This window comes from Mirounga angustirostris, unplaced genomic scaffold (genome assembly GCF_029215605.1).
Source record: "Mirounga angustirostris isolate CCGP_5_RB_7025 unplaced genomic scaffold, mMirAng1.0.hap1 SCAF_8, whole genome shotgun sequence".
Lineage (NCBI taxonomy): Eukaryota > Metazoa > Chordata > Mammalia > Carnivora > Phocidae > Mirounga > Mirounga angustirostris.
This window is the reverse complement of record NW_026991716.1, coordinates 60,368,214-60,383,148: the sequence shown is the minus strand read 5'-3', so window position 1 is coordinate 60,383,148 and position 14,935 is coordinate 60,368,214. Positions and strand designations below refer to the sequence as shown.

Sequence of the window (14,935 nt, the reverse complement as noted above, 5' to 3'; positions counted from 1 at the left end):
TTAAAGGTCAGTTTCAATACATAAAGTTAAGAAGAGTGTCATCTTCATGTGCAACTAACCAAATTACTTCCTGAAGCTGAAAATTCATCATTATTCATTCTTTTCTCTATAGGCTCCTCCTTAAAACTCAAGCCAATGTAAAATAATTTAATCCCAACTACAGACAATTGTTAGTGGTTTCTACCAGGCCCTAAACTCACTTCACTGGAACGATGAGGTCATTCTATGGCTCTGAAATTAGCACTGTGGAATAAGCTACCTTAAAAAAAAGAAGAATTTTTTTAACCATAAAATTTCTGTTCAAGATCAAAATTACAATCAAGCAACAAAATGCAAGAATGAGGTGTTATCTTGGTCCAACCAGACAAACTTGCATTTGGGGCAGTAATTAGCTGACTCACCAGCAAAATGCTTTTCTTCAGAGACCTAGAGTGATTTCTTTAAAACGTTCATGGTAGTTTTATGCCAACCTTGATACTATCCAGACATGCACTTAATGTGACAAAAAAGGAAAAATCCAAGGTCACATTAAAACAATAATTTTTTTTATATTTTGGGAAATTCTGAAAACCTGCAAGGAATCTATGTCTTTGAGGGAATTTTTATAAATGCCAGTTCTTTTGAGATATTTCATATAAACTTCTGTGAACATGCTCAGCTGTCTGAAATACTCCACTTTTCACTAAGATACTTTTCTGGGCTCCCATCCAGGTCCTGTCCTTACCGCTCCAACAGATTCCGCATTTCTGTCTCTCCTTCCTCATGATTCACCCCCTAATTTACACCTTTCTTGCAATTTTCATTTCTAATGCTCTCTCCATTATTCAGCTAAAACTTCTCTTTCAGCTGGCACCTATTCCAGCCACCTCTTCTCTTATCTAACATCTTTCCTCTGACTTTGTTCCAAATTTTAATCCTCTTCAACCCTCCATACATCCTGAAATACTCTTCTGTTGGCTTCTTGGCTCTGCAGTGTCCTGGTCCCTATTTTGGCCCTTCTCTGACTTCATCATGGGCTGAACATCCTCTGGGCCCCCATGCTGTTCTCCCTTACTTCTCTCTGATATACTCTCATCTGTGTCTTAGGGTCAATGCTAAACGTAAGTTTTAAGAAATGTGTTAATCTATAAAGGATGTGTGAACTTAAAAATGTGCCAGCCAAATGTTTTACCTGTAGGATTTTAAAAAGATAACAAAGTAAAAAAAAACAACCATATATATATATACACACACATATGTATGTATATAATGGCATATGACAGAATCAAAGAAGAAAATCAGGAGGTTAAGAAAAAAAAAACCTATAAATCTCAGATATATATTGTCATGAAACATTGTTGAGGTTAAGAGAAGCTTTTAAGTATGAGAAGCATATTGCCGTGTATTTTATTAAATGAACACTTTATAATCTAAGATTTAGTTACTTAAAAGACAGTGAAAAGAATAAAATCAACTAATACAAATTTGAAACAGAAATTTGGTGTGGTTCTTGGAGAAAAATAGTGTTCTTATTGTGCTTATAGAAAACTATACACAAAGATCAAAGAGAAAAAGAAAAGGAATTTATCAATCAGAATCTGTATGCTTAATAAAAATAATAGTAATATTAACATGTTTCTACAATGTTTGATATTGTTCAAAGTATGTTTACATGTGACACCTGTATTTGTTTTTTTGTTTTTGTGACACCTATGTTTGAAATTGACCATAATTGTGAGATATTGGTAGGGCAGAAGCTAGTATCTCTTTAACCACTGAGGAAAATGAAGAAGTCAATGATTTATTTAAAATTAAATGTTCTGAAAAAAAAATTAAATTAAATTAAATGTTCTGCTTTCATTAAAGACATTTATGCCCAGAATTAAAGTATGTATAAGACTTGCCACATATTTTATATGTCATTTCAATTAACTTAATGATTGTCAATTCCTTCCTGGTCAAACACCTGTAATCAAAATAAAAGAGTTTTGTTGATAATGTGTCAATAAAAAATAATTTTAAATTCATAGACTTTTCTTTTGTCTTCTATTGCGTGCTTCAGTGAAATGGAAAAATTATTGGTCTTAGCTTGCAGTATGTGTGTATGCATACGCACACATATACATATAAGTACATTAGTATGTCTAAAAGAGCTGAGTGCTACCTAACTCTCGAGCAGAGAAGGAATGGTGGCACTAAGATGGACCTAACTGTAAATATGTAAGAATGCTCATTTCCTTTTTTTTTTTTAAGATTTTATTTATTTGACAGAGAAAGAGTGAGAGAGAGTATGAGCGGGGGGAGTGGCAGGCAGAGGGAGAGGGAGAGGCAGGCTCCCCATTGAGCAGGGAGCCCGATGTGGGGCTCTATTCCACGACCCCGGGATCATGACCTGAGCCGAAGGCAGATGCTTAACCGACTGAGCCACCCAGGCGCCCCAAGAATGCTCATTTCTTAAATTAATTGCTTCCCTTTTAAGTAGCTTATAAAGCAGAATAAATCATGGATTGTATTTGAAAATAATAATTTGTAAATGTGGATAATGTCAATAATACCTGTTCCAGCTTCTTTCCTCAATAAATAATGGCACTTGTGAAAGCCGGTAGTAATAACGACAAGCCATGCCTAACAGTATCTATAAAATTCTTTTACATTCTTTAGTTTCTGACACTGTTACTCTTGATAGAGGCTAAAATAAAAGTAATATTAAATTATTGAGACTATACATATTTATAAATGGAGTAAATTTGCATAAAGTAGTGGTTGAACTTTATAATTTGAGTATGTTCCTCCATAATTATGAAGAATACATAAGTTTAATTAATTCTTTAACCCACCTTCCTCTGAAATGCAAGCTTTGAGAGGGTACAATTTCAATTTGAAGCATTATTATTTTTAAAAAGCCTCATTTGAATATTTTTTCATTTCAGCTAGTCTCTGACAAGGACTCTCATAATTATCTTACAAGCCAAATTAAGAAATGTGGGTGGGAAGGAGGCAGCGTTTAATGTATTTGTACATGATTTAATTATCATGCCATAAGAACATCAGTGGTAATCAAGATGGCAGCCTTTGTTGGTACATGCAATTGTCAGGTTCTACTCTGTTCGGGATTTATTAAAGATTTGCATGAAGACTTAGAGGATAGGCTTATCAAATTTTACGGTGACATAAAGCTGGGAGCCATTTCACTGGAAAAGAAAACTAATAGAATGATATTAGGGACTAAAATCCAGAAGATGAAATTTAACAATGACAGGAATCAGTTCCTTCTCTGTGATTCAAAAAGGCAACTAACTGTATATACAAACAGCAGGGATGAACATTTGACTTGGCAGAAGTTTTCATTAAAATAAAAGAGAGGGATGGGGATTAACATAAGAATAAAAAAATAAATAAAAATAAATAAAATAAAAGAGAGGGAACATTACAAATTGACCACATGTTGTTTAAGTCAAAAGTGTGGTATCATTGTACACTTAAAAATTTGTCAAGAGGGTAGATTTCATGTCAAATATTCTTACCACAGACACACACAAACAACTCTGTCATATGAGGGATAATTCAGACATAATGCCCTCAACCTAGCCTCACGCACCTAACTCTATAATTTCCATCTCAAACCACCTACAGAGTATAAGTTTTTGGGAATTAAAACTAAAAATCTGTTTATTATTATATTTTTCTATTTTGAGAATACAGTTGACTAAAATTGTATATATTTAAGGTATACAACTTGATGATCTGATATACATTGTGAACTATTCACCATGATCAAGCTAATTAACATATCCATCGCTTCATACATAATTACCTTTTTCTTTTTTTATGGTGAAAACACTTAAGATTTACCATTTTAGCAAATTTCAAGTATACAATATTAATTATAGTCTCATTGTTGTACATTACATCTCCAGAACTTACTTATCTTGTATAACTAAAACTTGTACGCTTTGACCAACATCTCCCCCATCCTCCTCAGCCCAGCCCCTGGTAACCACCGTTCTACTCTGTTTCTGTGAATTTGATATTTTTGGATTTAGACATATAAATGAGAACATGCAGGATTTGTCTTTCTGTGTCTGGCTTATTTCACTGAGCATAATGTCCTCCATGTTCATCCACGTCCTCACAAATGGCAGGATTTCCTTCTTTTTTAAGACTGAATAATACTTCATTGTGTGCATTTGTGTGTGTTTGTGAATCACATTTTGTTTATTCGTTCATCTGCCAATACACATTTAAGTGGTTTGCATATCATGAGAGTGCAGATATTTCCTTGAAATGCTCATTTCATTTCCTTTTGAATGTGAAGTGAAATTGCTGGGTCATAAGGTAGTTCTATTTTTAATTTTTGGAGAAACCTCCATACTCTTTTCCACAGTGGCTGCACCAACTTACATTCCCACCAAGAGTGCACCAGGGTTCCCTTTTCCTCGTGTCCTCACCAATACTTGTTACCTCTTATCTTTCTGATAACAGTGATTCTAACAGGTATGAGGTGACATCTCATTATGGTTTTGATTTGCATTCCCTGATGATTAGTGATGTTTAGCACCTTTTTATGTACCTGTTGGCCATTTGTATGTCTTCTTTTGAGAAATGTCTAGTCAGGTTTTTTGCCCATTTTTAAATTGGGTACCTGGGGGTTTGCTATTGAGTTGCATGAGTTCCTTATATATTCCGGATATTAACTAGGAGGTATAATTTATCACTCAGTTTGCAGGAAAGGAAAGTTATTAGAAGGAAAATGTCCTCTGGATGCAGAACGTAGACATAAACTCAGAAATATGGTCCTAGATGCAATTAGACATCTTGGCTATCACTGGGAGAAAACAGAAGAAGAAGCCTGGAAATTAACTTCACAAGGTCATTTCATCTGGTCTTCTGCCCCAATGAGTTAATTGCTTAAGGCAGACTCAAAATCTAGATAAGTAATTTTCTATTTTTCTCCCTGATGCTACTTAAACTTTGATCAAGTGGATTAACAAACTTCTGAATAGAGAGGGTCTGGAGAGCCAAATGGGAAACTACAGTTGTATATATAGGTATTGGGAGCAGAACTCAGATAGGACTGCTTTATAAATAATTTTAAAATTTCAGCATAGTTCCACTTATTTGCAATGTGTCCTTTCCAAGTTGCTTAAAAACCTCAGTTTCTCTATGAGAATGACAGTATTACATATCTCATAGAGCTATTGTGAGAAATAAATAAATGAAATAATAATGTGAAGCATTTAGCACATTATAGGTGGCTCATAAATCTTAGCCATTATTCACAAAACTTTTCCTTTTATTTTCTTAACCATCAAAAGTTATTAAGCCCTTTTGCGTTCACTAAACTAGCCATTTGTAGTAAAAAGTAAACATAGAATTTTTAATTTTTAATTTTGATTATTGTCCAAATCAAATCTTAATTGTACTACTAAAAAATAAATAAATAAAAACAAAGAAACAAAGCTGCTCTAGTAGAAGGAGTTAGTTTAAAAAAATACACAGAAGCGCATCAGCTCAATCTTAAGCTCCAATAGAAGTATATTATCTATAGTACAAGGGCATACTCGCCACATTTTGCTCTGCCCTAAGTAATACCACACATGTTTAGTCCCATTCCTGATACTGCCACAAAGTCCATGAGTATTTTCTGAGATCAGCATGTTGGGAGTCCGAAACCCATATAAGAGAGAGTTAAGAGACATGGGATTTTATTAACCTGATAAAAGGTAAACCTTGGTAAAATATACTACTGGCTCCCAAATACTTGAAAGATTCTGATATACTTGAGGCAAAAGACTTATTTGCCAGAGGACAAAATTGGGAATAATAAACAAAAATGACTAAAAAAGAGATTTGGGGTTAATACCCTAGGACAGTAAAAGAGAACGTGAGATTTAGAATCAGAAGCCCCATATTCAAGTTCTGGCTCTACTTTTTTTAGTATATGTGCTGCCAAAGCGAGCACCTGGATCTACTTTTTATTAGCTCTTTGACTTTAGGCAAATCACCTAAACTCTGAGTCATATAATCCTCATCTATAAGGTAACAAAAGTTAATAACAATAATCATATGAGCAAGTACATAAAATGTTTCAAGACATTAAAATGATTTGAAAATAGCAATAACAATAAGCCATAAGAATGAGGTGACCCACTGCTGAAAATGTTGAAGTGAAGCTTACCCATTATCACTGCAGGGGTTCCCTTTACTGGGGGAAGCTAAGACTAACTATTGCAACTACAATTTACTCACTTACTACATATTTTATCTCAAAGGCAGCAAACTGTAATGAAAGAAGAATTATAAAGCATCACTAAAGTCAATAATTTAATTCAACTAAAGACTGCAGTTAATATTCACAGTCTTTACAGAATTCATGAACAGGCGGGAACTCCACAAAGATACTCATCAACTTAACTCAAAACCTCAAAATATGAGCAATGTTCCCTAGATCAAATTACAGTTAATTCGTTTCACCTAAACTGTATTTCTACATTTGTGCTGCCAATCTTGAAAGTATATAGAACTTTCTGGATTGTAAAAGCTCTGTCAAAATCTCAGATCTCAAATTTCAGCCTTTGGATAGTTAATACTCTCCTTATGCCCATCTGCTTGCTGTATTTTGGGTTTATTTTTATTAATGTTCAGAAATAAGTAAGCCTTGAGATAGTAATGCCTGCCAGTTGTCCCAAGTTTACTTACCCTCTGACCTTCTTTTCCAGGTGGACCCTGTGGGCCCTGTATCCCCAGGGAACTCTGTGGGAGGTGGAAAAGAACACATGTTAATAGACTGTTTCAAGTACACCTGCCTCACAAAGAATGTTGTGAAAAGTAATACCTACTTTATTGATTAAACCAAACTTGTAAAGTGATTTAAGCTCTTCCAAAGTTAGACTCTAATATAATAATAATGGTAAATTGTCCTGTGACTGGTTTGTCTTTGGAGTTAACTCCAGAAAAGAAAAAAAAGTGATTCCAAACCAGGTGTGAGGCCACTGTTCACTTCCAGACTCCAGACTTCCTTTCTGACTCCCATATGGTCAGAACTATGTTTCACCAAACTACCATAAATAAGGAGGAACAATATTTGCAAGCAGGAAAAAAAAGGTTCTTTCTACATATAAACTCTATAAATATAGCCACATTTTTGGTTGAGAATAGCTCTTCTAAGTATCCACTAAGAAAACACATGATTATGATGTTGGCTTCAATATATGTCTTTTCATAACATTTAATTTTTAATATCACAGACATTATTTAATACTTTCACAACAACATTATCAAGAGGCAGAAAAAATAAGCATTTTTTTCAGACTCTGACAAAAGGCCCAGGAAATTCCAGGTGCTGTTAATCTGTAAGTCAAGTCTCCTGATTGTCACCGTTACTTTTACATAGGAATTCTGACTCAAAATGATGGTATATTTTTTAAAAAAATTGTCAGCTGGGTGCCTGGGTGGCTCAGTTGGTTAAGCGATTGCCTTCGGCTCAGGTCATGATCCTGGAGTCCCGGGATCGAGTCCCACGTCGGGCTTCCTGATCAGCAGGGAGTCTGCTTCCCTCTCTGACCCTCCCTCCTCTCATGCTCTCTATCTCATTCTCTCTCTCAAATAAATAAATAAAATCTTTAAAAAAAAATTTAAAAAAATTGTCAGCAGTTATTGCCTCTCTGAAAGTTTCTTCTTAGTTCTCCTGATACTTCCTCCTTCCCTATTCAACATTTTAAACATGGGAGTTTAGGCTCATTTTCTTCTCAATCCGCATTCTCTTGCCATGATCTAATGTACTGTGGACTTTGAATATTCCAGGCCAGTGATTCTAAGATTTACAATGTGGGTATCCAACCACCTGCTTGAGATACTCACTCCTCTAGGGCATCTGAAACTTAGCACATCAAACACTGAACTTAGGACCCTCCTCCCCCAGACTGGATTCTCTTCCAGCATTCTCAGTAAATTCACACATCCTGTTAGTGCTCATGCCAGAAATCTAGAACTTATCCTCCGTACTTTCCTTTCTCAAATCTCTCTTTCACATCCAGTTACCAAGTTTGGTTGGTGCATCTCCAAAGTATATTTGGAACCATCTATTTCTTTTCATTCCTATAGCTCCCATCATCACTTCTTGCTTGCTCATCGGCTTCCTACTTGAACCAGACACTAACCCCTCCATTCTCCACATCATGCCAAACTGATCTTAAGAAAACCCAGCCTGATCACAATTCTCGACTTCAAGCTGTATTACAAAGCTGTCATCATCAAGACAGTATGGTACTAGCACAAAAACAGACACATAGGTCAATGGAACAGAACAGAGAACCCGGAAATGGACCCTCAACTCTATGGTCAACTAATCTTTGACAAAGCAAGGAAGAATGTCCAATGGAAAAAAGACAGTCTCTTCAACAAATGGTGTTGGGAAATTGGACAGCCAAATGCAGAAGAATGAAACCGGACCACTTTCTTATACCAGACACAAAAATAAATTCAAAATGGATGAAAGATCTCAATGTGAGACAAGAATCCATCAAAATCCTATAGGAGAACACAGGCAGCAACCTCTTTGACCTTGGCTGCAGCAGCTTCCTATTAGACATGTCTTCAGAGACAAGGGAAACAAAAGCAAAAATGAACTACTGGGACTTGATCAAGATAAAAAGCTTCTGCACAACAAAGGAAACAATCAATAAAACTAAAAAGCAACCTACAGAATGGGAGAAGGTATTTGCAAATGACATATCAGATAAAAGGCTAGTATCCAGGGGCACCTGGGTGGCTCAGTTGGTTTAGCGGCTGCCTCAGTCGATTAAGTGGCTGCCTTCGGCTCAAGTCATGATCCCGGGGTCCTGGGATCGAGTCCCACATTGGGCTCCCCCTGCTCTGCGGAGAGCCTGCTTCTCCCTCTGCCTCTGCCTGCCACTCCCCCTGCCTCTGCCTGCCACTCCCCCTGCTTGTGCTCTCTCTCTCAAATAAATAAAATCTTTAAAAAAAGAAAAAAAGGCTAGTATCCAAAATCTATAAAGAACTTATCAAACTCAATACCCAAAAAACAAAAAATCCAGTCAAGAAATGGGCAGAAGACATGAATGGACATTTCTCCAAAGAAGACATACAAATGGCTAACAGACACAAGAGAAAATGCTAAAAGATCACTCATCATCAGGGACATACAAATCCAAACCACAGTGAGATACCACCTCATACCAGTCAGAATGGCTAAAATTAACAACTCAGGAAACAACAGATGATGATGAGGTGGTGGAGAAAGGGGAACCGTCTTACACTATTGGTGGGAATGCAAACTAGTGCAGCCACTCTGGAAAACAGCAGGGAGGTTCCTCAAAAAGTTAAAAACAGAGCTCCCTATGATCCAGCAATTGCACTACTAGGTATTTATCCAGAGAATATCTACACCCCAATGTTTATAGCAGCAATGTCCACAATGGCCAAAATATGGAAAGAGCCCAGTTGTCCATCGACTAATGAATGGATAAAGATGTGGTGTATATAACACACACACACACACACACACACACACACACACACACACACAATGGAATATTACTCAGCCATCAAAAAGAATGAAATCTTGCCATTTGCAACAACGTGGATGGAAATAGAGTGTATTATGCTAAGTGAAATCAGTCTGAAAAAGACAAATACCATATGATTTCACTCATATGTGGAATCTAAGGAAAAAAAACCCAAATAAACACAGGGGAAGGGAAGGGAAAATAAAATAAGATAAAAACAGAGAGGGAGGCAAACCGTAAGAGAGTCTTGAGTCTTAACTATAAAGAACAAAGTGAAGGTTGCTGGAGGAGAGGTAGGTGGAGTAACTGGGTGATGAGCATTAAGGAGGGCACATGAGGTAATGAGCACTGGGTGTTATACGCAACTGATGAATCACTAATTCTACCCCTGAAATTAATAATACACTATATGTTAACTAACTTGAATTTAAATAAAAGAAAAAAAAAAAGAAAAAAACCCAGCCTGACCTTCCCTGACTTTCCACAGGAAGGGATGAATGTCTTGGTTCATCAGTCTTAAAATGCCTTGTATTTGACCTTTAAAGTATTTGTCATAAGTTCATTTAAATGATTGTACAGGTAATGATTCATCAAGCTCTAAGGACAACAGTTAGAAACTATCTTATTCACACAATGGGCCTATTAACATCTGAGTGAAAAAATTCATACTGGAAAATCAATTCACTTTAGTAAGTTTTTGGATAAAGCCAATAATTTTCAAAGAGTCTTACAAATATTTGTGATTAACCTATCATATATTAAATGCTTAACTGGTTTGGAATAAATGAGAAAAATAGTAATAAAAATTCAAACAAATCTGAATTTACTTCCATTCCAGAAGAAACATTCCTTTGTTACCTAATTTTAAAAAACTTAGGAAACATTTGTACATTCTGAACTTTTTCTTTAAAAGTTGTGGTTACCTTTAAACTAAAACATCAGGTGTGTTTGTGATGACCTATAATTAATTATTATGTATATATTCATTTTTTGTTTTTTTATAGAAGAAACTTTCAATAAATGTGATAATGTGCATAATTTCACCATTTAATTTTATTTTGAATAGAAAAAAGTTATAAATTTTCATTCAGATAACTTTCATATGATCAAAGTCAGTATTTAATAAAAATTACTGTAACTCATTTTCAAAAAGCATTAATACAAAAAATTCTGCATGTATCACAAATCCTCAGTATTTCCTCAAGTCTTTCTGATTCCTTCCCTACAAAACCCTAGTAAAATATATGTATGTATTATTGTCATTTCTTTTATCTATTCTTGGAACAATTTATTATTTATTTATTTTTAAATTTTATTTTATTATGTTATGTTAATCACCATACATTACATCATTAGTTTTTGATGTAGTGTTCCATGATTTATTGTTTGCATATAACACCCATTGCTCCATTCAATACGTGTCATCTTTTTTTTTTTTTTAAGATTTTTATTTATTTATTTATTTGACAGAGAGAGAGAGAGGGAACACAAGCAGGGGGAACAGCAGAGGGAGAGGGAGAAGCAGGCTTCCCGCAGAGCAAGGAGCCCGATGCGGGGCTCGATCCCAGGACCCCGGGATCATGACCTGAGCTGAAGGCAGACGGTTAACCGACTGAGCCACCCAGGCGCCCCAGTACGTGCCATCTTTATTACCCATCACCAGGCTAACCCATCACCCCACCAGAACCCTCAGTTGTTTCTCAGAGTGCATAGTCTTTCATGGTTCGTCTCCCCCTCCGATTTTCTCCCCTTCATTTTTCCCTTTATTTATTTTTAAAGATTTTATTTATTTGTCAGAGAGAGAGAGAGAGAGAGAGAGAGCACACGTGCGCCTGTGCACTAGTGGGGGTGGGGATGGCGAGGGGGAGGGGCAGAGGGAGAAGCAGACTCCCCGCTGAGCAGGAAGCCCAAGCCGGACTCAATCCCAGGACCCTGGGATCATGACCTGAGCCAAAAGCAGATGCTAAACCAACCGAGCCACACAGGTGCCCTATTCTCTGAAAAATTTAATGTTATAGGGGCACATAAAGCCTATGTTTTATTGATTTAGGCAGGAATAAAAAACAAGGAATGAAAAAAGTGACCAGTTCTGTTTGATTTTTTTTACAAAAAACACCTACCAAATGAGATATAACCAAGGAAAGTTGGCTAATTAGGCCAACTTTAGGATGGTACATTTATAATGTGCATAAGAAAAACAACTTTTAAAATCTAAATATACCAAGTATTAATTATAATTACAGGGAGTTGTGTCATTTTTTAAAAGACTGACACAATCTTGGCTCTAGATTAAACTCCTTCCTTTTACCCTTAGGAAACTATTATCATTTCATGAATAGTCAAACTTATATATAACATTTTTGATATCCGTCCAAATGTTGACAGCTTTTTCAGTGTTTTTAAACATGAGCTACTAAAACATACACACACCAAATATTCATGGAGGGAGTACAATTAATTCTGAGCCACATATAATCAAAATTGCACTCCTTTAGTTGGAGAAATTATATACAGAAGCTGACAAAAATGCAAAAATATTAAACTTGATTTGGAGTGGATTCAATGGATTCAAAAATATTTATGAGAACCTTTTGTGTCTGAAGTCCAAATGGTACACTCACACACATAAAACCCACTAATATGCCCCCTCAGTGTACATGATTCTGAATCCCATGCCCCACCCCCACCTTATATTTGCTAAGTCTAGAACCCAGGGAGATTTTTAATGAAAAGTTAGGGAATTGTTTTTAATCTCAAATGGATTATTCACTATTTGATTTATCCATGACCAATTTTTAATCCTAGACACATTGCATTAATGTTCAGAATATTTTTGAGCTGTCTTTATTGAATATTAGTTGACATTTACAAAGAAAAATAAAATCAACACTGTCATTAGTAAAACATAGGCCAAGCAACTACAGAAAAATAATATTTTTTCCCAAAATAAGAAATCAAAATTTGGGGATAATTCATTATTTACAATTATCCAGTTTACTACTCCTTCCATCTAGTAAAGTAAAATAGTGTTTGCTGATCACTTACTATTGAAAATTATACATATACCTATGCTCCAGCCTACCTAAACTTGGGTAGAGCTCAGCATTTGTCTCAGACCCTTCCCACAATTCTTTCTTACTCTGGCCTTAATGCCATTATGTATGTACTTTACTTATCCTCTTAGTTGACTCGGGGTCCTAGAGGACAGATCATTTTTTTTCTATGCTCTACCATACTTAATAGAAGAGACTCAATAGATACTTAGTAAATTGGATCAGAAGGAAGGAAACACTGGGATGGAATAATAATGGGTAGTGGTGGTCGTAGGAAACAGATTTCTGGTCAATCTCTAATCATACTCATTTTCAAAACTTGAACTTAAATACCACATTGGAGAATTTTCTGTCTTGTAATTTCAATTGTGTCATATCTAAGAGTAAAACTGCCTTACAGTTCATTTAAGAATTGTTTACCACTTATGATATCATCTCTATTATGAAACTTATTTAAATTTTTGACCATTATTTGGTATTTTATAGATGTATACCATTTTTCAAGTTAGAGAATTGCATCTTGTGTATAATCTGTGCATTATTTTCTTCTTAGATTTCCTTTGCAGAAGAGTAATGCCGATTTATTTTTTCTACTTTTTTCATGTATTTAGTCTGCTATGAAAATAACTGTAATCTGGATTTTTCCTAAAATTTCACAAACACGAAGATTTATTGCTTTTCTCAAAGAGAAGTGTAAGAATGTATTTTGGAGATTCATGATGTAAACATCTGCATATGTCTATACAGGCATTCATTCTTTTTTTTTTTTTTTTAAGTGGAATTCTGGACATTAAAAATGTTGACAGGGAAAGGAATTCATAGGGCTGTTACTTCTTTTGGCTAGGATAAAACTATGTAAAGAATAGTCCAAGGAAGCTAAACCACTTTAAGTTCCAGTGGACAGCTATTACAGTGTGTTACACTATACATAGCTCTCTCTGGACAATCTCCTGATTACTTAAGACAGGCTACAGCTTGTCATTATGGAAGCCCATGTAAATATTTAACTGAGAAATTCCTTAGAATTAACCGATTCAGAACAGAATTTTGAAGTGTTTAACAAATACAGCAGATGTTTAGTAGAGTTAATAGGGTAGATTAATTGCATTTAAACACATTTTCATTTGTGAAAAGAGGCAAGATATATTCATAACTTCTTAATCAAAGAAAGAAGCTGAAGTAAAAAAGGGAAGTTTCATTTTGAAGTATTATTTGCACTCCCTTCCTAGGGATGTTGCAGAATATATGATACCTAAAACCTACTTCAACAAAAATGTTATGCAAGTATGTGTATTTTAACTGTTATGATTACTGCTTTAGAATATGCTTCATAGATTTGAAACATAAGATTAGGCAGAATCTGCATAGATTCTTAAAATGCCACTAGGGAATTTTCTGTCTTTCAAATAGAGTGTACAAAATTAAAATGGAAAACAGAGTTTATCTGTTTTTATAGAAAATTTCATGCCTTTAATATGAGAACAATGGGAACAAATGTGGTAAGTTGAAGATATCAGAACCAAAAAAAGCATGGATCAGGAAAAATGTAACAGACATATAGTCCTGTCATGGGAAGTGGTTCTGAGAAGTGGAATTCAAGAATGTTTATGTTAATAAATTAAAGGAGTGATGGGTGTTATGTCATTTCATGGAATTATCATGACACAGGAAAGAATTTCCCTTAGGGTGTTAAAGTATTCAGAAAAGGAATTCTATGTTATATATAAAAAGCCCAATATTTTATCATAAGCATTTGTCAGTGCACACTAGGAAATAGATGTCTTTGGAATAAAAAAACAATAGAATCTCTTTCATATACTAAAAAAAAAAAAGAAAGAAAAAGAAAAGAAACCCTGACAAACCTTTCCAGTAACACTGACAAAAGAAGAATAAGAAGAGCCGTCGCTAGAAAGAAAATTTATGAAATATTTGTGTAGACAGGAATGTTTCAATCATTATAAGTTACAGTAAACAGGTTCCATAATTGGATGGACAATTTTATCCTATCTTCAACAATTTAAAAAATAGAGGTCATCTGTAGTGCTTTCAAAATTTAACAGTTTCATTTGAAAATCCTGCCAGCATTTTGGACATGAGGCATAATGAATTATGATTGTTCCATATGGTTATAAAGATAAATTTTAGTAATAATCTTTTTCTGTTTTCTGAACTCAGAAATCACATCTATTTTCATACATAGATTCTGAAATGTTTTAAGTCACTATTGATTCAGCCATTAACACTAGAAATATAAATTATAGAACATATAATCTGTGAAACTGGAATGCTATAGGACATCTGTACTCCCCACAAACTTTCCTTTACTAAGAATTTTTGCCCATATTAGGAGATATTCTACTTTGTAACTTGTATATA

General features: G+C 34.9%; 1 protein-coding gene across 1 annotated transcript in view; it reads right to left on the bottom strand.

The window, feature by feature from the left end:
• COL19A1 (collagen type XIX alpha 1 chain) overlaps positions 1-14,935 on the bottom strand; it is a 216,228-nt gene that overhangs the window by 28,741 nt on the left and 172,552 nt on the right. Inside the window, exon 15 of the mRNA XM_064596956.1 lies at positions 6,679-6,732. Coding sequence (XP_064453026.1) covers positions 6,679-6,732 — 54 coding nt within the window. The remainder of the gene's footprint in view (positions 1-6,678; positions 6,733-14,935) is intronic.